General features: G+C 36.6%; 1 protein-coding gene across 1 annotated transcript in view; it reads right to left on the reverse strand.

The window, feature by feature from the left end:
• gli1 (GLI family zinc finger 1) overlaps positions 1–23,883 on the reverse strand; it is a 69,798-nt gene that overhangs the window by 5,068 nt on the left and 40,847 nt on the right. The window contains exons 3-12 of the mRNA XM_084425695.1: positions 23,196–23,395; positions 22,029–22,130; positions 20,859–21,057; positions 19,889–20,030; positions 17,960–18,067; positions 15,820–15,957; positions 13,546–13,695; positions 4,308–4,472; positions 3,295–3,531; positions 1,231–1,537 (exon numbers count right to left, since the gene is read on the reverse strand). Coding sequence (XP_084281821.1) covers positions 1,231–1,537; positions 3,295–3,531; positions 4,308–4,472; positions 13,546–13,695; positions 15,820–15,957; positions 17,960–18,067; positions 19,889–20,030; positions 20,859–21,057; positions 22,029–22,130; positions 23,196–23,395 — 1,748 coding nt within the window. The remainder of the gene's footprint in view (positions 1–1,230; positions 1,538–3,294; positions 3,532–4,307; positions 4,473–13,545; positions 13,696–15,819; positions 15,958–17,959; positions 18,068–19,888; positions 20,031–20,858; positions 21,058–22,028; positions 22,131–23,195; positions 23,396–23,883) is intronic.

Below are 23,883 nucleotides of genomic sequence, written 5' to 3' on the forward strand. Positions count from 1 at the left end.
AGTAAAATTACATATTTAAATGTTTTTCCTTGAAAAAAAAAATGTCTTTGTGCTTTAAAATATCTTGAATGTAAATCGACACCCTTGCCTCATTTAGTATACGCGGTTCTATGAATATGCAAATGAGCCCCGCCTCCACTCACTCACTCAGCTCAGAGATCCACTAGTTGTCGATCACACATTGACCTGATTGGTTACAAGGTAGTGATACAACCAGCGATTTCAAAGCGTGTTTTTGGTTCACTGCAGTTTTAAGGAGAAAATACTCAGCAATGGTGTCGACTTATGAATTTACACATGGTTTGTCTTCAAGCTTATTAAAAACACCACATAGACACATAAACAACATTAAAAGCTGGATTTTCACCACAGGGGGACTTTAAATGCGTATAATGCCAAATGAATACATCCTCACAGCACAGCACAAAGTTCCGATGATGATCTAGCATAATAAATGTTTTTTTTTTTTGGGAGTGAAATCCCAAAAAGGCTCAAATGGGAGTGGAAAGTTCTACGCACAGCCGGAACATTTCCATAATGACCAACACAATCTACCAAAAGCAGTGCAAATTACTGTCTGGTTTAAGACATGCTTTTTTGGGTGGTGAATAATGCCGCAAATAACAGTAAATTGACGAGCGTAAACCTTAGGAAATCACCTTGCATGATAGATTTAAATACTCCTCCCATAAATGTTGCGCCTTAATGGGAAACTCCTACAAATGCATATTTAATAAGGTCAGCCGCAAATAATAACCTTGTCCACAGCTTTTCAGCACTAATCATTCACTGTGTTGTCTTTAGTAAATCCTGACAGTAGTTTCTTATGGCCAAAATAGGGTTTGTGCTGGCACAAGCTGTAAGTAAATCAATCTGGCACTCAATCTTTTTTTCTTTTTTATATCCTGGAAATATTGTCAAGTCATATTCATTCATTTTAGTCAGTTTTAATTTTTGCATTAATTATATTATGTATATATGTAATATTTGGTCCCAAATTTGTATACATTTTACTGGTAGTCACTGAATGAAGGATTTTTGGGTATAATATGTCACAGTTTACTTTATTTTGCTATCTTCACTTACATAAATTATTTAAACTATAGTGTCCTGCACCTACTAGTAAAAAAAAATAACAAAAATTATATCTGGTGTCTGAATAATTTTTGGTTTGACTGTCTATGAGTTAAATAACCTGCGATCAGGTGCTTGATCTGCTTTGTGTTTTACCTGAGAGAGCCGGTAGTTTGTTCCCTCCGCTCCGTCCAGGTGGGGTTGGCCGGCGGATTTGCTTCAGTTTGTCAATCTTCAGATTCTCCAACCTCTTCAAGGCCTGAACGGACATGCACATCGACCCCACACCAGCGCTGGACTCGGACACACCGGCGTTCCCGTTCTCCTCTTGTGTGGTCAGGTCCTCGAGACTGCCCGCCGCGTTCAGGTTCATCTCCACACCGCTGTCGTTGTTGTTGGCGCTCCCTAGTGGAGAGCGTTCGCTACTACAGGACGACTGGCCACCGGGGCTTGGCTGAGATTTCTAGAGGACGAGAGAAATGATTCAAGATGTAATTGTAGTTATTATGCACGTGACTATCCATTAGGGCTGCACGATATTGGAAAAAAACTTGCATTGTGATATTTTGTTTTTCTGCGATATATATTGCGATATAAAAACAAATTGAACAACCAGATGATTAATAGCTCTATTTGAAAATAAATCTAGGATAATTGGGGTGAATCTGCATGGTAAATAATAAAACAAATTACTAGCGTAGATAAATACAATAGAAATAAAAAAATACAATTGAAATAATCAGTGCTTTAAGTTTTTCAGGTAAATCTAACAGTGTTCAGGTACAGAAATTCAATACTCAAATGTAAAATAACAGTCTTCACTGTATAAATGACATATAACCAATATAATTAATTAATTAATACAATTTATCTTCGTTAAAGCTACAAGTAATTTTCTCTTTCTCTTTTAATCACCATTGGTGACACAAACAGCTGAGGGTATATTAGGCTTCTGTCACTTTAAGACGAGTGCAGGGACCTAATACTTTATGAATGACATGCATTTGTTTTCTTCCTCTGTTAACAACACACAACCGACTGTGTTTACGAGGATACTCGGCGAGACGGGCATTTGACTTTATTTTGCGTGCACGTGTCCGTTTAAGCTCAAAAGAAAGAGAAAAAGAAATGAATTCGGAGTTCACGTGCTGTCTCAATTTACAAACACATGCAAATGCTAAACTTTCACTCTATGATGGTTAAACTTTGGAAATAATCCGTGAATCACATGCGTTCTGAACCGAGGAGGAGGAGGAGCCGCTACAGCTCACAGATCAACTACGATCCCTTATACCTGACATCACACATCATGCGATCGCGATATCGATGCTAAAACGACTATCCATTAGAATCCATTAGAATGAGCATTGGGATAAAGCCTTATAAATATAAATGACACGCATCCATTTTCTTTCTCTGTTTACAACACACAACCTAATGTGTTTACAAAGTGTTTACGAGGATACTCGCCGAGACGGGCATTTTGACTTCATTTTGCGTGCACGTGTCCGTTTAAGCTCAAAAGTAAGAGAAGGAGAACTGAATTCGGCGTTCACGTGCTCTGTGTTTGCGCACAGAAAACCTAATGCCTGATTCGAAATAAAAACATGCATAGGATAAACTTTCACTCTATGATGGTTAAACTTAGCAATTAATCTGCGAATCACATATGTTCCGAACTGGGGAGCCGCTATAGATCACAGATCAACTATTATCCCTATACTTGACATCGCACATCGCGATATCGGTGCTAAAACGATATATGTGACCCTGGACCGCAAAACCAGTCACATGGATCAATTTTTGGAAATTGAGATTTATACATCATCTGAAAGCTGAATAAATTAGCTTTCCATTGATTGTTAGGATAGGACAATATTTTGGCCGAGATCCAACTATTGTAAATCTGGAATATGAGGGTGCAAAAAAATCGAAACATTGAGAAAATCTCCTTTAAAGTTGTTCATTTATGTTGGCGATTGTGCTGCATTCACTCACAGAAATACATGTTTTATATATTTACGGTAGGAAATTTACTAAATATCTTCATGGAACATGATCTTTACTTAATATCCTAATGATTTTTGGCAGAAAAGAAAAATCTATAATTTTGACCCATACAGATAAACCCGTGCGACTCGAGACTGGTGACGTGATCCAGGGGTCACATATCGTGCAATCCTACTATCCATTAGAATGAGCATTGGGATCAAGCCTTACCAGTGTGGATTCTGGAGCGAGTAATTTGCAGTCCTCTCGGCTTCTCTCCTCTTTCTCTATCAGAAGCTCTGAGTTCTGGCCAGCCGGGGTCAGACCCGGAGCGCGCGGACCCGTGTCTCCACGGTGCTTTTTAGTGATGTGAGCCTCCGGCCCGTGAACCGTCTTCACATGCTTCCTCAGAGAGCTCGGGTCCGTGTAGCGCTTCGTACAGCCGGGAATCTTGCAAACGTACGGTTTCTGAAGGCCAGAGAGAGGAGAGCATGTTGACATGTGATCTACAGCTGGAGCCAAACCTTTAGAAACCAACACACTGTGATAGTTTACACTACTAGTTTATTGCTTTTAGTATTTCTCCTCCTGTTTGGCATCATTTAATAAAGAATGTCAGGTTAGACTGTATTAAATGAAGTGACGCATTTTTCTGCTGCTTTGATTTTTATATCATGAAAAGTGCAACACAGATACTTTGAAATCAAATAGAAATGCTGTTTGAAAGTGTGTTTAAACTGATGCAACTAATAAAAGATTTATAGATCTGGAAGTACATTATAAAAGAACAATATCCAGCAGATAAACATGACATTTAAAAAAATAGTCATTCCAGTGAAACACAAACTCGTTTCTTATCATGTGTAGTACTTTAGTCTTTGGTCCTTTGATAAAAAATAACCTACATTTTTTTAATAATAAATTGATGTAATAATAAATTGTGATCAGTGATCAAATTAATTGCAATAATTAATTACAAAAGTTTTTATATAAATTAATTGCAGAAATCAATTGTGATCAGTGTTCCTTTCTACAGTTTTTTTGTTTCAGGCATTTAATCAATTGCAATAAAGTTTTAAAAATACATCAAATGCAATAATAAATTGCGATCAGTATTCGTACAGTTTTTAGTACATTTTTGTCTTACAACAAAATATTTGCAATATTTTTTAATTAACTGCAATAAAGTTTTTTGTTTAGTCAGTTTATGTCTTACAAAAAATTAATTGCAATAATGTGTGTACCTCGTTGGAGTGTGTTCTGTTCTGGTGCTTGGCTCGGTCGGACGCGTTGGAGAAGGCCTTGTTGCAGCCCTCGTGCTCACACACATACGGCTTCTCTCCGGTGTGTGAGCGCAGATGAGTCTTCAGGTTCTCCAGACGCGAGTACGCTTTATTACAGCCTTCAAACTGATGCACACCAACATAAACAGTTACACTCAGTGGGGCTGCACAATATATCCAAATTATAGAAATATTGCAAATGTATATATCGTGATTTGCATATCACATCGGCTTGCAATAACTGGAGTCATGAACAAAAGATGAAGAGAAAACCACTCTCTGCTCTCGGCTGAAGAACTTTTGTAGCTTTAATAAGAATCAGTATTTAATTCATACAGTGAAAACTAAGCAGTGTTTTATTTTTACATTTGATTGTTCAGTTTCTGTTGTTTAATAACCCTAATGTAGGATAACCCCTATAAACCCCACTGATGTTAGAATAACTCTTCTGATATACGGTAAAACACTGATGTTAGAATAACTCTTCTGATATACGGTAAAACACTGATGTTAGAATAACACTTCTGATATACGGTAAAACACTGATGTTAGAATAACTCTTCTGATATACGGTAAAACACTGATGTTAGAATAACTCTTCTGATATACGGTAAAACACTGATGTTAGAATAACTCTTCTGATATACGGTAAAACACTGATGTTAGAATAACTCTTCTGATATACGGTAAAACACTGATGTTAGAATAACTCTTCTGATATACGGTAAAACACTGATGTTAGAATAACTCTTCTGATATACGGTAAAACACTGATGTTAGAATAACTCTTCTGATATACGGTAAAACACTGATGTTAGAATAACACTTCTGATATACGGTAAAACACTGATGTTAGAATAACTCTTCTGATATACGGTAAAACACTGATGTTAGAATAACTCTTCTGATATACGGTAAAACACTGATGTTAGAATAACTCTTCTGATATACGGTAAAACACTGATGTTAGAATAACTCTTCTGATATACGGTAAAACACTGATGTTAGAATAACACTTCTGATATACGGTAAAACACTGATGTTAGAATAACTCTTCTGATATACGGTAAAACACTGATGTTAGAATAACTCTTCTGATATACGGTAAAACACTGATGTTAGAATAACTCTTCTGATATACGGTAAAACACTGATGTTAGAATAACTCTTCTGATATACGGTAAAACACTGATGTTAGAATAACACTTCTGATATACGGTAAAACACTGATGTTAGAATAACTCTTCTGATATACGGTAAAACACTGATGTTAGAATAACTCTTCTGATATACGGTAAAACACTGATGTTAGAATAACTCTTCTGATATACGGTAAAACACTGATGTTAGAATAACTCTTCTGATATACGGTAAAACACTGATGTTAGAATAACTCTTCTGATATACGGTAAAACACTGATGTTAGAATAACTCTTCTGATATACGGTAAAACACTGATGTTAGAATAACTCTTCTGATATACGGTAAAACACTGATGTTAGAATAACTCTTCTGATATACGGTAAAACACTGATGTTAGAATAACTCTTCTGATATACGGTAAAACACTGATGTTAGAATAACACTTCTGATATACGGTAAAACACTGATGTTAGAATAACTCTTCTGATATACGGTAAAACACTGATGTTAGAATAACTCTTCTGATATACGGTAAAACACTGATGTTAGAATAACTCTTCTGATATACGGTAAAACACTGATGTTAGAATAACACTTCTGATATACGGTAAAACACTGATGTTAGAATAACTCTTCTGATATACGGTAAAACACTGATGTTAGAATAACTCTTCTGATATACGGTAAAACACTGATGTTAGAATAACTCTTCTGATATACGGTAAAACACTGATGTTAGAATAACTCTTCTGATATACGGTAAAACACTGATGTTAGAATAACTCTTCTGATATACGGTAAAACACTGATGTTAGAATAACTCTTCTGATATACGGTAAAACACTGATGTTAGAATAACTCTTCTGATATACGGTAAAACACTGATGTTAGAATAACTCTTCTGATATACGGTAAAACACTGATGTTAGAATAACACTTCTGATATACGGTAAAACACTGATGTTAGAATAACTCTTCTGATATACGGTAAAACACTGATGTTAGAATAACTCTTCTGATATACGGTAAAACACTGATGTTAGAATAACTCTTCTGATATACGGTAAAACACTGATGTTAGAATAACACTTCTGATATACGGTAAAACACTGATGTTAGAATAACACTTCTGATATACGGTAAAACACTGATGTTAGAATAACTCTTCTGATATACGGTAAAACACTGATGTTAGAATAACTCTTCTGATATACGGTAAAACACTGATGTTAGAATAACTCTTCTGATATACGGTAAAACACTGATGTTAGAATAACACTTCTGATATACGGTAAAACACTGATGTTAGAATAACTCTTCTGATATACGGTAAAACACTGATGTTAGAATAACTCTTCTGATATACGGTAAAACACTGATGTTAGAATAACTCTTCTGATATACGGTAAAACACTGATGTTAGAATAACTCTTCTGATATACGGTAAAACACTGATGTTAGAATAACACTTCTGATATACGGTAAAACACTGATGTTAGAATAACTCTTCTGATATACGGTAAAACACTGATGTTAGAATAACTCTTCTGATATACGGTAAAACACTGATGTTAGAATAACTCTTCTGATATACGGTAAAACACTGATGTTAGAATAACTCTTCTGATATACGGTAAAACACTGATGTTAGAATAACTCTTCTGATATACGGTAAAACACTGATGTTAGAATAACTCTTCTGATATACGGTAAAACACTGATGTTAGAATAACTCTTCTGATATACGGTAAAACACTGATGTTAGAATAACACTTCTGATATACGGTAAAACACTGATGTTAGAATAACTCTTCTGATATACGGTAAAACACTGATGTTAGAATAACTCTTTTGATATACGGTAAAACACTGATGTTAGAATAACTCTTCTGATATACGGTAAAACACTGATGTTAGAATAACACTTCTGATATACGGTAAAACACTGATGTTAGAATAACTCTTCTGATATACGGTAAAACACTGATAAATGGCGCCGCTTATGGCAGCCACGGTCGGATGGTGCGTCTTATGTTGTTTTGTGGTGTTTGTTAACTCAGTGTCTTGTCATGATCTTCGGCGCTCTCTCACAAGAGAAGCGCTTTTAAACATCAGGCATACAACTCCAGTGGATTTATTTCCCACTTTCCTGCTCCCAATGGCAGAATTAGTGGGTATTCTAGCCACAGCTAGGCTCGGCTGTGTTCAAGCAAGGGAACGCCGGCGTAAAAGGGGAAAGCGAGCGGGTGCTCTTGTGCGGCTACGCGGACGTGGAAAACGCCCTGTGCTACCAAGCATCTTCCTCTCGAACGTTCGTTCATTGGGCAACAAAATGGATGAGCTCCAGCTGCTGATGGTGGAAAACAGAGACTTTCTAACAGCGTCTGTCCTATGTTTCTCGGAGACTTGGCTGGGCGATCTGATTACGGATTCTTCGTTACAACTGGCCGGCTTTAGGTTGCTGAGAGCGGATCGGGTTACGGCTCTTTCTGGAAGGACGAAAGGCGGAGGTATTTGTTTTTATATTAACAGTAGCTGGTGTATTGATATTACAGTGATTCAGCAATATTGTTCCTCAGACTTGGAATCTTTTTCTATAAATTGTAAACCCTTTTACTCGCCTCGCGAGTTTGCGTCATTCATTTTGGTTGGTGTTTATATAGCACCGAGTGCCAACGTTAATGAAGCCCAGCGTGTACTCGCTGAGCAGATACTCAGCGTGGAGCGAACTAACCCGGATTCCTTAGTTATTGTACTAGGTGATTTTAATAAAGGTAATCTCAGCCATGATCTCCCCAAATACAGTCAATTTATTAAATGCCCTACAAGAGGAGATAACACTCTGGATCATTGCTACACTACAGTCAGTAAAGCCTACCATGCAGTCCCACGAGCAGCACTGGGTCACTCTGACCATGCCATGGTTCACCTGATTCCTGCTTACAGGCCGAAATTAAAAATCTGTAAACCTGCTGTAAAAACATCAAAACGGTGGACCAGTGAGGCCTTAGAAGTCCTGCGGGCGTGCTTGGACTCTACTGACTGGGACATGTTCAGGGCTATTACCAACAGCCTGGATGAGCACACAGAGGCAGTAACGTCGTACATCAGCTTCTGTGAAGACTGCTGTATTCCAACACGCACCAGGGTGATTTTTAATAACGATAAGCCCTGGTTCTCAAGTAAACTCAGAAGGTTGAGGGTGGAGAAAGAAGAAGCGTTTAGGAGTGGGGACAGAGTCTTTTTTAGAGAGTCGAAAAACAGGTTCGAAAAAGCTGTGAAGGAGGCTAAACGACTGTACTCAGAGAGGCTTCAACAACAGTTCTCTGCTGACGACTCGGCTTCTGTCTGGAGGGGGCTTAAACAGATTACCAACTACAAGCCCAGAGCCCCCCGCACCATTAACGACTCTCGCTTGGCCAACGACTTGAACGAGTTTTACTGTAGATTTGAAAGACAACTGGACTGTCCTGGTCTACATTCACCCTCACCAGATACATCCCTCACCACAGTGTCGGCTCTCTCCATTCAAGAGAGTGAAGTGAATAGACTCTTTAAGAGGCAGAACCCACGGAAATCAGCTGGGCCTGACTCCATTTCTCCAGCTACTCTTAAGTACTGTGCGGACCAGCTGTCTCCTGTATTCACCACCATCTTTAACACCTCCCTGGAAACATGCCATGTACCAGTCTGTCTCAAGTCTTCCATCATCATCCCTGTGCCCAAAAAGCCAAGGCCTACAGCACACAACGACTACAGACCCGTCGCACTGACCTCTGTGGTAATGAAGTCTTTTGAGCGTCTAGTGCTAGCCCACCTTAAATCAATCACTGACCCTCTCTTAGATCCTCTGCAGTTTGCCTACAGAGCAAACAGGTCTGTGGAAGACGTAGTCAACATGGCTCTACATTTCACCCTCCAGCACCTGGACTCTTCGGCTACTTATACAAGGATCTTGTTCGTAGACTTCAGCTCTGCTTTTAATAACATCATCCCTGCCCTGCTTCAGGATAAACTTTTACAGCTTAATGTACCGGTTTCCACCTGTAGGTGGATTACAGATTTTCTTTCTGACAGAAAGCAGTGTGTTAAGCTGGGGTCACATGTGTCGGACATACGTACCATCAGCACCGGCTCTCCACAGGGCTGTGTTCTCTCTCCTATGCTTTTCTCCCTATACACCAACAGCTGCACCTCCAGTCACCCGTCCGTCAAAGTCTTGAAGTTTGCGGATGATACCACCATCATTGGGCTCATCTCCAACGGGGATGAGACTGACTATAGGTGGGAAGTTGACAACATGGTATCCTGGTGTAGCCAGAACAACTTGGAGCTAAATGCTCTAAAGACAGTGGAGATGGTTGTGGATTTCAGAAGGAACACACCCCCACTTACTCCCATCAATTTGAGCGGCTCCCAAGTAACCATTGTGGAGTCCTTCTGCTTCCTGGGTACTACCCTGTCCCAGAACCTTAAGTGGGAGCTGAACACCAGCATACTAGCCAAGAAAGCCCTCCAGCGTATGTATTTTCTCCGACAACTGAAGAAATTCAACCTCACGAAGACAGTGATGGTGCACTTTTATACAGCCATCATTGAGTCCATTCTTACTTCCTCCATCACCATCTGGTATGCTGCTTGCACGGCCAAGGATAAGAGCAGGCTGCAGCGTATCATCCGCTCTGCGGAAAGGGTGATTGGTTGCAATCTGCCCTCCCTTGGGGACTTGTACTCCTCTAGGGTGCTGAGGCGTATGAAAAAGATTGTGGCTGATCCCTCCCACCCTGGAAATTCCCTATTCCAGCTACTCCCCTCTGGCAGAAGGTTGAGGGCCGTTAGGACAAGTACCTCACGTCATAAGAACAGTTTTTTCCCTTCTGCCACTAGCCTTTTCAATAAGGCACGGATCCCTCATTGACACTGACCTTAAATGTTGCACTGACTTAAAGTATAAACTTTTTGACTCAATGCTACAATTTGCACTTGCATATTTGCATCGATGCCTTAAAAGGTATTTCTTGGTGCTCTTTTGTGCTCCTATATTTTATACTATATGGTATATGTTGTATGTTATATGTATGCACCCTCCTGCCAAAGTAAATTCCTTGTCTGTATAAACATTCAGGGCGAATAAATGAATTCTGATTCTGATTCTGATGTTAGAATAACTCTTCTGATATACGGTAAAACACTGATGTTAGAATAACTCTTCTGATATACGGTAAAACACTGATGTTAGAATAACTCTTCTGATATACGGTAAAACACTGATGTTAGAATAACACTTCTGATATACGGTAAAACACTGATGTTAGAATAACTCTTCTGATATACGGTAAAACACTGATGTTAGAATAACTCTTCTGATATACGGTAAAACACTGATGTTAGAATAACTCTTCTGATATACGGTAAAACACTGATGTTAGAATAACTCTTCTGATATACGGTAAAACACTGATGTTAGAATAACTCTTCTGATATACGGTAAAACACTGATGTTAGAATAACTCTTCTGATATACGGTAAAACACTGATGTTAGAATAACTCTTCTGATATACGGTAAAACACTGATGTTAGAATAACTCTTCTGATATACGGTAAAACACTGATGTTAGAATAACTCTTCTGATATACGGTAAAACACTGATGTTAGAATAACACTTCTGATATACGGTAAAACACTGATGTTAGAATAACTCTTCTGATATACGGTAAAACACTGATGTTAGAATAACTCTTCTGATATACGGTAAAACACTGATGTTAGAATAACTCTTCTGATATACGGTAAAACACTGACGTTAGAATAACTCTTCTGATATACGGTAAAACACTGACGTTAGAATAACTCTTCTGATATACGGTAAAACACTGACGTTAGAATAACTCTTCTGATATACGGTAAAACACTGATGTTAGAATAACTCTTCTGATATACGGTAAAACACTGATGTTAGAATAACTCTTCTGATATACGGTAAAACACTGATGTTAGAATAACTCTTCTGATATACGGTAAAACACTGATGTTAGAATAACTCTTCTGATATACGGTAAAACACTGATGTTAGAATAACTCTTCTGATATACGGTAAAACACTGATGTTAGAATAACTCTTCTGATATACGGTAAAACACTGATGTTAGAATAACTCTTCTGATATACAGTAAAACACTGATGTTAGAATAACTCTTCTGATATACAGTAAAACACTGATGTTCACTGTCAGAAGTTTAGGGATGTTTTACTGTCACCAAAAGAATGTAAAACACGTATGTAGGTCATATAATTTTAAATATATTTTAAAGATAATTTGTTTATTTTACACACTTTAAGCATTATCATATCGCATATTGAATATTGCATTATTTAATGAGTTGTGTTTATGTTTAATGAGGCTGTGCATAAGACTGACATGACACATGAATATGAAGGAGTTTTTATGCATGTTTATGACAACTGTCATTAAGTGTCATTCGCTTTAATTATGACATTTCTATTTAAATATGACATTGTTTGAGATGTCTTTGTCATGACAACTTGACATAAACCAATACATCATAACCTGTCATAAATGTGTCATAAACATGACATAGCAGATTAATTAGTAGTTAAGAAACTACTTAGCTTTATGGGTTAATATTACATTAAACTGTCTTGTGTTTGGTCTTGACATTGGCTGTCATGAGGCCATTATAACTATGTCAGGAATATATTTCTGACCACTTTTCCCACAGTATTCCAGTTTTAGTTACAAAATATTTTGACAGCATTAACACTTAATGACATTTTAATGACAAATTAAATTTGTATCACTGTAGTTGAGGTCAAGAAAAATATTCATGACACTGTTATGAAATTATTTGACAGAGTATTAACACTTGCTGACATTCTCATGACAAATTCAAGTTGTACCACTGGAAAAAAAAAGTGGTCATAAATATAATGTAATGTCAACCCATAAAGCTAAGTAGTTTCTTAAGTTTGATGAGTAATCTGCTATGTCATATTTATGACATATTTATGACAGGTTATGTTGTCTTGGTAATGTCAAGTTGTCATGAGAAAGACACTAGGCGTGTTTCCATTTCAGATTTGCACAAAACGTTTGCGATTTTTTCTAAATTTCGACAAAAAACTATTTTGAAATGATGGCGTTTCCATTAGCCGATGTTATGCGACTAAAACTTCTTCTCGCGATAAGTAAATCCACAAACCATGGCAACGGACGTTGGTAGGTTTCTGTACTGTATCCCAGCCACTGCACTGGCCATTATTATTACCTAATCGCAGGAGATGTATGAGTGTTTTACAAGCATTAATGGTGTGGAACGACCCTTATTATACTTGTGAGCGGCACATATGAGGAGTTTCTGGGTGTTTCTCCCTCAGTTCTGCTGCGAGGTCTTGATTGTGGCATTTTTTTGAGGTTTAGAATCCATTATTCCTGTAATTCTTTTGTCTTTTATGAATTTAATAAAGAACTCTGTCTCGTATTCTGTCCAAACACACCGCGTCATCTACGTCAGGTGACTGTAAATGTTTCCATTGTAGTTTTGCGAAATATTTCTCTTTCGAATTGCCTGAAAAACCTCCTCATGCGAGCGGAAAAACTTTTTTGCGATACAGTAAATGGGAGTTTTTGCGAAATTGACGTGTTTCCATTGGGCGTATTTTCAATTCGCAATTTAAATTTGCGCAATTTGAAGGGTAATGGAAACGCAGCTAGTGTCAGGTTATGATGTATTGGTTTATGTCAAGTTGTCATAACAAAGACATCTCAAACAGTGTCATATTTGGATAAAAAATGTCATAATCGAGTGAATAACACTTAATGACAGTTACATAAACATGCATAAAACCTCCTTCATATTCATGTGTCATGTCATGATAATGAAGGTGTCATGTCAGTCTTATGCACACCCCTTCGAGTAAAGTGTTACTCATTTTTCTTCACTATCATGCAGCCCTAATCCTCAGTTTCGAGAGAGTTGAACAGAAGTCATGTGACACAGCTTGAACAGAAGTCATGTGACACCGCTGTAACTCACAGTGCACTTGTGTGGCTTCTCGCCGGTGTGTCTGCGCATGTGGACCACCAGCATGTACTGGGCTTTGAAGGGTCTCTGCTCTCGAGAACAGTCCTTCCAGTGACACACGAACTCCTTCTTCTCCCCGTGGATGTGCTCGTTGTTGATGTGCTGCGCAAGAGACGGGAAAATCAGGACACAAGACACGGGATGCTTGATGTGGGAAAACACCTGCTGCCAGTCTGATTTATAGACTATTATAGTATTTATGCATATTTAGAGTTAGCGTTTATTTTTATTTTTCAGTTTTATTTGATTTATTTTTGTGTGTGATTTTATTTATTCTTTACTAATAAAATCTCATTAGTTAATGGATTGACTAAAATGAGAAATTCATTTGTTACAGTATTTCATAATTCTTGTTAGCATTAGTTCATTAAAACACAACTGTTCATTGTTAGTTCAGGGCTGCGTTTCCCAAGAGCATCGTAAGCCTGAGAAGTTCGTAAAAATGATCGTACGACTGATCTTAATATCACGGTCTGTTTCCCAAAAGCATCATGACTTCAGTAGCACTTGGAAATCATCGTAGATCTACGAGTGCTCTGGAGAAATCATAAATCCCCAAGTGCATCGTAAGAAGACGGAGTTATGAGGATTACAGCTTTAACTTTATTCAAGTGCATTGTGATTATAATATGTGACCCTGGACCATAAAACCAGTCACATGGGTCATTTTTAAAAAATTGAGATTCATACATAATCTTAAAGCTGAATAAATACGCTTTCCATTGATGTATGGTTTGTTATGATAGGACAATATTTGGCTGATATACAACTATTGTAAATCTGGAATCTGAGGGAACAAAAAAATCGAAACACTGAGAAAATCTCCTTTAAAGTTGTGCATTTATGTTGGCGATTGTGCCGCATTCACTCACAGAAAATACATGTTTTATATATATTAACTTCATGGAACATGATCTTTACTTAATATCCTAATGATTTTTGGCATAAAAGAAAAATCGATAATTTTGACCCATACTATGTATTGTTGGTTATTGCCACAAATATTAGTTTATTTGTATGACTGCCCTTAAACCTGCTGAAACTAGTATGTTTGTATAGCTCCACCTCCTCTAAAATGACATTAATCTCCTTGGGTTTTTTCTGGTTCAGCCCTTTTGCTAGTGTCTCCACCCGTAGGTTTGTGCTTTTATAGATTATTGGCCTCGTAGAAAATGCACAACAATCAGGCTAAACATTTCAAAACACAAGCGTGTGCTTCAGTTACGAGCCAAATCACTACAAGGAGACATTTGACAAGCACTTAAACACAGTTTTTGTGAAACGCACGTGAAATGAAGACGAACGTTCGTTAAGTGCTAACGAGATCGTTATCTGGAGACGCAGCCCAGGTCTATTAAACAATATTAACAGATTATGAACCATGAAATATGAATAACTTTTGTATATGATGTCATAATTTATTATGATGACACCATTGACTAGGATTAATAAATGCTTTAGGAGTATTTTCACTCTTAGTTCATGTTAACTAATGTAGTTAACTAACAAACAAAACCTCATTGTAAAGCGTTAGTATTTTTTATATATTTTTATTTTATTATATATTTTTTTTAGTTTTAGTAATTTTAGAACTTCAACTTGAATTTTAAGTTTTTCATTTAATGTTTATATTTTGCTTCTTTTTTTCAATTACAAAAACAATTTTGGTCACACTTTATTTGAAGGTGTCTTTGTTACACTGTAATTATACATCAAGTACTGAGTAATATTAATGAACTACATGCACTTACTATAGGGTTAGGATTAGGGTCTGGTTTGTTTTAGGGTTAGTTGCATAATTTATGGATGTAATTATGCATAATTTATGGATGTAATTATGCATAATTTATAGTAATTATTAATATTACTATAGTAACTGCATGTAACATATGTAACAATGATACAGTAAAATAAAGTGTTCCCACAATTTTTAATAGTTTTAGTTAACAATATCAACACTGAGTGGTGCAATAAAAGCGAGATTTCAGATTTCAGGAAATGATCAGTGAATAACGGGTTGATTTTCTTTCTGTTTATCACACAAATCTATCATACTGACTTGCCATATAGCATACAAGTCTGTTATGGACTGCTGTTATGCTGCTTTCATGGCTTTTCTTCCTTTTTGGAGACAAAATGTGAAGCAAAATGTGAAAGAAAATAGCAGTATATTGGTGTGGACTGACGTCCGTCGGCGAGTGAATGACTCTCTTAAATCCTCCTTACATGCACGAGTTGCTCCTGAGTGTCGAACTCTTTGCTGCAGTTTTCCCAGTGGCAGTTCGTCTCGTAAACGGCCTCGGGTTCAGGCTTCTCCTCTTTATCCAGATCATCTCTTCCTTCTAATAAACCCAGGAGAGGATCCTGCGAAACGGGGTCGGAGTAACATCAACAACCAAGAGTGTCCACCTTATTCCTACACCTATTTATACAACTTATTGATGACGATTTGCGTGAGTTATGGGTGAAACTTCCGTAAAGCTGGAAACAATCAGTAAAAAAGGCTCGCTCTATGAACACAATAATACGTCGTTTTAAAAACTGTGTACAATGAGATGTCATTATTCTACTCGCACTTCAACCATCGGACACTAAAAGGACTTTTAAAAGAATTAAGAAGGACATTCTTTCAACAGACCAAATAACCCCAAAATCTATGGCAAGCCGTGTGAACTTTTATTAATTTCCAGGATATGAATTCTTGATATCAACAATTCAATTTTCACTAGTTCAAATTATAGTTATTGATATCAGAAATTACATTTCCACTAGTAACAATGCTCATTCTAGATATCAAGAATAGAATTTCAACTAGTAAAAACTAATTCTTGATATCAAGAATTTTAACTAGTAAAAATGTAATTGTTGATATCTAGAATTATCATTGTTACTAGTGGAAATGTAATTTCTGATATCAAAAAATGCCATTGTTACTAGTATAAATCTAATTCCTGATATCAATAACTATAATTTGAACTAGTGAAAATTGAATTGTTGATATCAGGAATTCATATCCTGGAAATTAATAAAAGTTCAAACGGCTTGCCATACGAAATCACGATTCTTTCCACAGGGTTAAATATCACTGTAATAATATATATATCTGGATTATGTAACAGACGTTGCCTTAATAAAAAAAATGTCATTTACTTCAGCATTGCATGATACGATTTCAATGTGATTTCCATCATTTTGACAGATTATAAATTGTATTTACCTGTGAAAACAAACCTGGAAAGAGAAGTGAGGATTTGAGGAGAAAAACGAGAGATTCTTTGTGCATTCCAGTGAATTATTAATGAGATATATCGTAAATTAAATCAGGAGAACAGACCACAGATGTGCAGTATATGTTGTGCTTTTTCATACTTGTACAGCGAAATGCAAAGGGAAAAAAGACAATAGTCATACCTCTTGCCATAGATATTCTTGTTACAACGTCACGTTAAAATAACAAGTATAACATTATTCGCATGATGTCTGAAAATAAAACATGAAGGGACGTTGACAGCTCAGTTCAGTCAACCTTATGATTTGATTTGATATGATTAACTTCAGTCTTTTTGAACGGAAGTTCCCCAAACCGGAAGTGCCGCCCATAATTCAAAACGCAGTCAGATCGTCAGGAATAAAGTGGATTGCAACCAAGATTCTGGAGGATGTGAAGAGTTTGAACATGATGTAAACGGGTCAATGACGTGACGGGTCATTTTTTTGTCCATTTTGGCCTTAATAATAATAAAAAAACAAATATATATAACATCCAAAGTATGTAAGGTAGTACAACTTGATCTCTTTTACTGAATCCAAAAGGTTTTAATTATATTTTACTACATATAAAGGTATTTTAAAGATTTTGAAGTGTCAAAAGGTCATTCGGTAAAACCGATATAGTAAATGGAATAATATTGTTTTTAATAACTAAAGGAACTACAATAATACAAATATACAGCAGATAAGGCTCTTTTTCTCCTTTCCCTGTGCAGTGTTTTACTGGAATATGTGTGAGTGTTTAGAGTAGTCCAATAAATGATTACATTTATGAGATCAGTGATAATTGTATGTAATATTTCTAATGTGGTACACACTATACACTATCTCAACATCAATGTCAAATCAGTTTTTAACTTTCAAATCAGTGGTTAAACCCAATGACTATTTTGGTGACAAATTTTGTCCATCTTGTAAAAAATGACAAAAAACAGTGTTAATTGATTGTACAAACCACACAATCTTATTGTGAACACCTAGGTACACTAAAACATGGTTTCAAATATAGTTATATCTCCATTCTATTTTTTTACACTTTTAAAAACCTTATTCGTCAATGACCCAAACACAGTATTAGTCAAAGACGGGACATTACCTGTGTTCCCGTTGATGAAGGACTCGCCACGTCTCCCTCAGAATGCTCCTCCAGGCTCTTGATGTTAATGCTGTCCATCACACTTCCCAGGATCGGTTCTGTCTTCATCTGAACACACACACACACACACACACACAGTAGGGTTATTATTAGCGGCAACTAACACTGAAACTACTGAAACATTTACCTTAACAATCTGCATTGCATAAAACGCTATAGAAATAAACGTGATGTGCAACTGACATAAAGCTGTAATAAAATAAAATGTAAATATTAGATGTGGGGATGCACCGATATGAACATTTTGGCCGATACCCGATAATTCTTTATATTTGAAAGCCGATAACCGATATATCGGCCGATAAATCGAAATCCAAATTTTTATAGAATTTTTGAGAGCCTGATTATAAAAACAAAAGTCTCACCATTAAATCCATGTCCCAAACACACAATTATAATGTTCTCATTATGATTTTATGTAGCCGATATGACAGACTTGCGCTGCACATGTTGCACTTCACTGCATGTTCCTTTTTTAAGTGATTTTCAATCATATTTCAAGCAATTCATAAACATCATGTTGAACAGTGGCATCTGAAGAGTCTCAGCTGAAGGAAATAATACATTATTTATCAGCTTTAATATATCAGCCAAACTTTCTTATCAGGCCGATAACGCTAACATTAAACATGAACATATATCGGCCGATACTGATATGGCCGATATATTGAGCATCCCTAATTAGATGAAAAACTTCAAAGAAAATTAAATTTTTTGAAATAATGCTGAAATAAAATAAGTTGAAGTATTAAAAATGCTAAATAGAAATGTAAAAAATGGGAACACTTTACAATAAGGATCCATTTGTGTAATAGTAGTTGATTTTTATTTATTTATTTATATTGAATAAAACTAATTTCAGTTCATTGTCGGAGCAACTTTTTTTAAACTATTTTTTGTTTAGTTTCAGTTAAAACACTCAAATTAGTAACTGGAAATAAAATAAAAACTAAAACTGAAATAAGAATAATTAAAAAAAATAATAATAAAAATTAAAGTATAAAAATAAAAGCTACAATTATGTCTCATGAACTTTAGTGAATGCATTAACTAAAAATGAACAATATATTTTTTACAGCATTTATTAATATTAGTTAATAAAAATGTTCATGTTAGTTCACAGTGCTTTAACTAATGTTAACAGATGCAACCTTTGATTTTAATGTATTAGGAAATATTGAGATTAACATTAACTAAGATTAATAAGTACTTTATAACTAAGTATTGTTCATTGTTAGTTCATGTTAACTAATGTAGTTAACTAACTTTAACAAATGAAACCTAATAAGTGTTACTAATAAAACTTATCTTATAACTTAACATTTCTGATGTTTGTTTAGTTAAGTTGAAACACTAAAATTAGTAATCAGAAATCAAATAAATAAAAACTACAACTACAGTATGCCTGAAATAAGAATAAATTAAACCCAAATAGTAATATTTAAAAAAGTAATAAAAAATGACAAAATATTTTTTTATAAAAAAACTAAAAAACTAATTCAAATATTAATAAAACACATTACAATAAGGTTCCATTTGTTGACATTATTAAACTGCATTATTTAAAATGAAAAGAGTAAAAAATACTTCTAAAGCATTTATTAATCTTAGTTGATTTGCTAATACATTATTTAAAGCATCTGTTAATATTATTTTAATGGGCCTGAACTAACAATGAAGAGCTGTGTTTTTATTAACTAACATTAAACAATATTAATAAATACTGTAGCAAATGTATTGCACATTGTTAGTTAATGCATTCAGTAAAGTTAACTAATGAGACCTCAGTGTAAAGTGTTACCGTAAATCAACTAAACCAGCGCTGACACACAGAGCAAACGCTGGACAGCAGCAGGAGACGGGACTCACGTGTGTGTGTTTGAGTCTGGGGTTGTGTGTCGGCAGGCGAGGCGAAGGCCCGTGACATGATGATGATGATGGAGAACCGTACATGTTCCCCTGAGCTCTGGAGTAGTTCATGTTCATGGAGCTGGAGAACCCCAGCGACGGGCTGGAATCACAGGGAGCGCGTGTTAATGGATCAGGTCGTGGATGTAGCCGTGGGTTGTGCTTTAGCGTAACACTCATCATTTACTTTGATTAAATGTTCTTGCATTGGAATAAACTTGCTTGTGACTTTGCTCTTACTGGTATAGCAACTAACCCAAATATTGTTGATATTTTTTGTATTTAATTATTTTTTTTACACATTCTTGTTACACAAAAAACTGGGTTACAGTGTCCTTGTTACATGTTACATGTACTTACCATAGTAATAAGAGTAAATTATGCATAATTACATGCAACTAACCCTCAAACAAACCCTAATCCTACCCTAACCCAATAGTAAGTACATGTAGTTGCTTAATTTTACTCAGTACTTAAATATATAATTACACTGTAACAATGACACCTTAACATAAAGTGTAACCCTCACTTCTTCTTGAGTCTCTCCATTATTGTCTGACTCCAGTTTGAACATAATCATTGAAATATTCAGTGTATGTGTGTGTGAGGTAAAAGGACACAAGCTGTTGAAGCTCCGCCCCCTGTGCCGGGAGCAGCAGCTCATTTGCATTTAAAGGAACAGACACAAAACGGCACGTTTTTGCTCACCCTCAAAAAGTGACAACTTTAACATGCTATATAAAAATATCTGTGGGGTATTTTGAGCTAAAACTTCACACACACACTCCGGAGACATCAGAGACTTATTCTACATCTTGTGAAAAGGGCATTATACAGTAGGACCCCTTTAAAAAGCGGGCCATTTTCGACCTGCAAGCCCATCTCATGTAAAGGGTTTTGAAGAGGGGTGCTAATGTAACTCAGTGTTCACCTCATGGTGCCCACAGACAGATGCCCGTACGAGCTGGCAGCGTTCGGCCCGCAGCGAGAGTTCACGAAGGCCACCAGAGAGTTTGGAGAGGTGCGTATGACGGTCTGCAGATCCACGCTCGCGTCCGACAGCGGAGAGATCGACAGCGCTCGCTTCTTACTCAACTTCAGCATCGAGCGAGGCGTCGAGAAACAAGACGCTGGCGGACACACAGAGAGAGAGAAAACTCACATTTCATATCTGGTCTTAGCAGCACTTTATAATACGTTTCAATACGGTAACATGTTAACAATGTTTGCAAAGTCTTAAACTACTCAAATTCTGTAAAGCTGCTTGGAAATGATGTGTATTTTTGTATATGATGTCAATATTTATTGCATTTTTTAATCTATATTTACAAGTTACAATATAATCTTTTTTAATGTTGTGAATGAACAATAACTAACAATGAACAAACAATAGTAGATTTATAAACTAACATTTATATCAGGGTTTTTGAGTTGATAAAAAAAAAGCTAATGATGAATTAAATCATAAAAATGTACAGTTACACATTTAAAAAATAAAAACAACCATAATTGAAGACTTTAAAGTTTTACCATTTCAGTTTGGATACATTAACTTTAATTACTGCAAGGTTTCCAAAGCTGGGGTTTGTGAGTTAAACTAACAATTCATTAAAATAAATACATTTAACGTGTAAATAAATTGTGTTTTAACTCTTTCCCCGCCACTGACAGAATTTTCTGGCTTTCTGTGTTTTCACTGTTATACTGTAGGGGGCGCTATTACACATGTTCTGAAAGAGTACAGAATCTCCAATCAAAACACAGGAGAAGAAGCAGAAACAAGCGAAAAAAGCTCATGCATGTTGTAGTCTTTGAAAAAAACACGATTTTCGCTTTTTTGTAAAAAAAAAGAAGTTGTTTTTGATTTAAAAAAAATGCTTGAAGTTAGAATAAAAGTTTTGTTTTGTTTTTTGTTTAAAAGCAAAGGCTCTGTTCCTTCTTTTCATATATTGCACGAACAAAATATTCTGAGCCGGCGGGGAAAGAGTTAAGTGCAACCATGTGACCATAAACACACGTTAGAGATCCGTGAACTTGCGAATGCGTTGTTAAATTATTGAAATATGAACTACATTAATATTTAAGTCTTGGCTTGACTCACCGTCTCCTGAGCCCATGAGTTCAGATCCCGACGGGTGATGATGTGGGAGTGTGTGATGAGATGACATCATGCTCGGGTTACAGTAGGGGGCGCCACTGACTCCTAAAACAACAATACGGTTCATGCTTTTGATGATACACATAATGCATCTACTTTATTTACAATAGCATTGATTAGCAAAGTTTTGAGATTCGATTTTCAATAATCTGATATATTCTTACACAGCTCTTAAAGCATTAGTTCACTTCAGAATTAAAATTTCTTGATAATTTACTCTCCCACACGTCATCCAAGATGTTCATGTCTTCCTTTCTTCAGTGGAAAAGAAATGAAGGTTTTTGAGGAAAACATTCCAGGATTTTCTCCATATAGTGTCTTCAATGGTGTCCAACGGGTCGAAGGTCCAGATGTGAGTTTCAGTGCAGCTTCAAAGTCTCGACACGATCCAGCCGAGGAATAAGAGTCTCATCTAGACAAACCAGCGCACATTTTAGAACAAAATAAAGATTTATTTACTTTTAACCACAAATGGTGGTCTTGCACGTCCACAACTTCACACATTATGTAATCAGGTTGAAAGGTCACGCGTGTTTCGGGTCAGAAATGTAGGGAAGGGCGAAAAACTCAATCTCATTTTATCCTCCAACTTCAAAATCGTTTTTTGTAAATGGCGTTTGACTCAGTCTTTGCACGTTGGCTTTGTAAACACTAGGTCTGTACTTACACCTACGTCACGCTTGACCTTTCAACCTGATTTACGTAATGTGTGTCGCATCACAGCTAGTGCAAGACCAGCATTTGTGGTTAAAAGTATATAAATGTTTATTTTGTTCTAAAATGTCGGCTGGTTTGTCTAGATGAGACTCTTATTCCTCGGCTGGATCGTGTCGAGACTTTGAAGCTGCACTGAAACTCACATCTGGACCTTCAGCCCGTTGGACCCCATTGAAGTCACTATATGGAGGAAAATCCTGGAGTGTTTTCCTCAAAAACCTTCATTTCTTTTCCACTGAAGAAAGGAAGACATGAACATCTTGGATGACGAGGAGGAGAGTAAATTATCAGGACATTTTAATTCTGAAGTGAACGACTCCTTTAATGTAGTCTTACGAATGACAGCCCAGCTCAGATGAATGAACAGTGAGTGATTCGTAAAGACAGTCTCACCCTCGGGTGGGGGCATCCCTCGGTGTCCCATCATGCCGTGCGGCGGGGGGGCGTGTGGCGGGCGCATGTACGGGTCCATACAGGCTCCAGGGGTCATGGAGGGGTTAAACATCTCTCTGCTATCCGGTGGTTGACCACTAGGGCGCGCCACACACACAGACGACACCTCGCTGTAGGGGGATCTCACTGACGGAGCCAGTCTACACACACACACACACACACACACACACACACATACACACACACTTAAATTTTTTAAATGTAAACAGATATGTACAGGTTGCACATCACTGAAAACACACAAAAAAACACATATTGGTTTTTGCGTTTTTCTGAGCAATTTCGTTCTTCCGAAACTTTCTTTTTTTTTATGTCCAGAACGATTATTTTATTTCATTTCCACTAAAATGGTTCATGGATTTTTATGACATCACCGCAGACTTCAGCTTGTCATCACATCTTCTGTCCAATCAAATGCTCTCTAGAATCTGAAGCTCCGCCCCCTCTGCTGTAAACACCACCTGACCAAAGTGACCGTTGACACATCAGAGCATTATGTGTTGGAGTGTGTGTTCGGTTGCTCAAACGCTTGAGTTCTATTCCGTTTCCTATCTGTATGTTGGTTAAGAATGAAATGAATGAATCCTCTACTATTGAATCCAGCGTATCATCGGCGCTCGGATTCGCT

The sequence above is a fragment of the Rutilus rutilus genome (genome assembly GCF_951802725.1).
Source record: "Rutilus rutilus genome assembly, chromosome: 12".
Lineage (NCBI taxonomy): Eukaryota > Metazoa > Chordata > Actinopteri > Cypriniformes > Leuciscidae > Rutilus > Rutilus rutilus.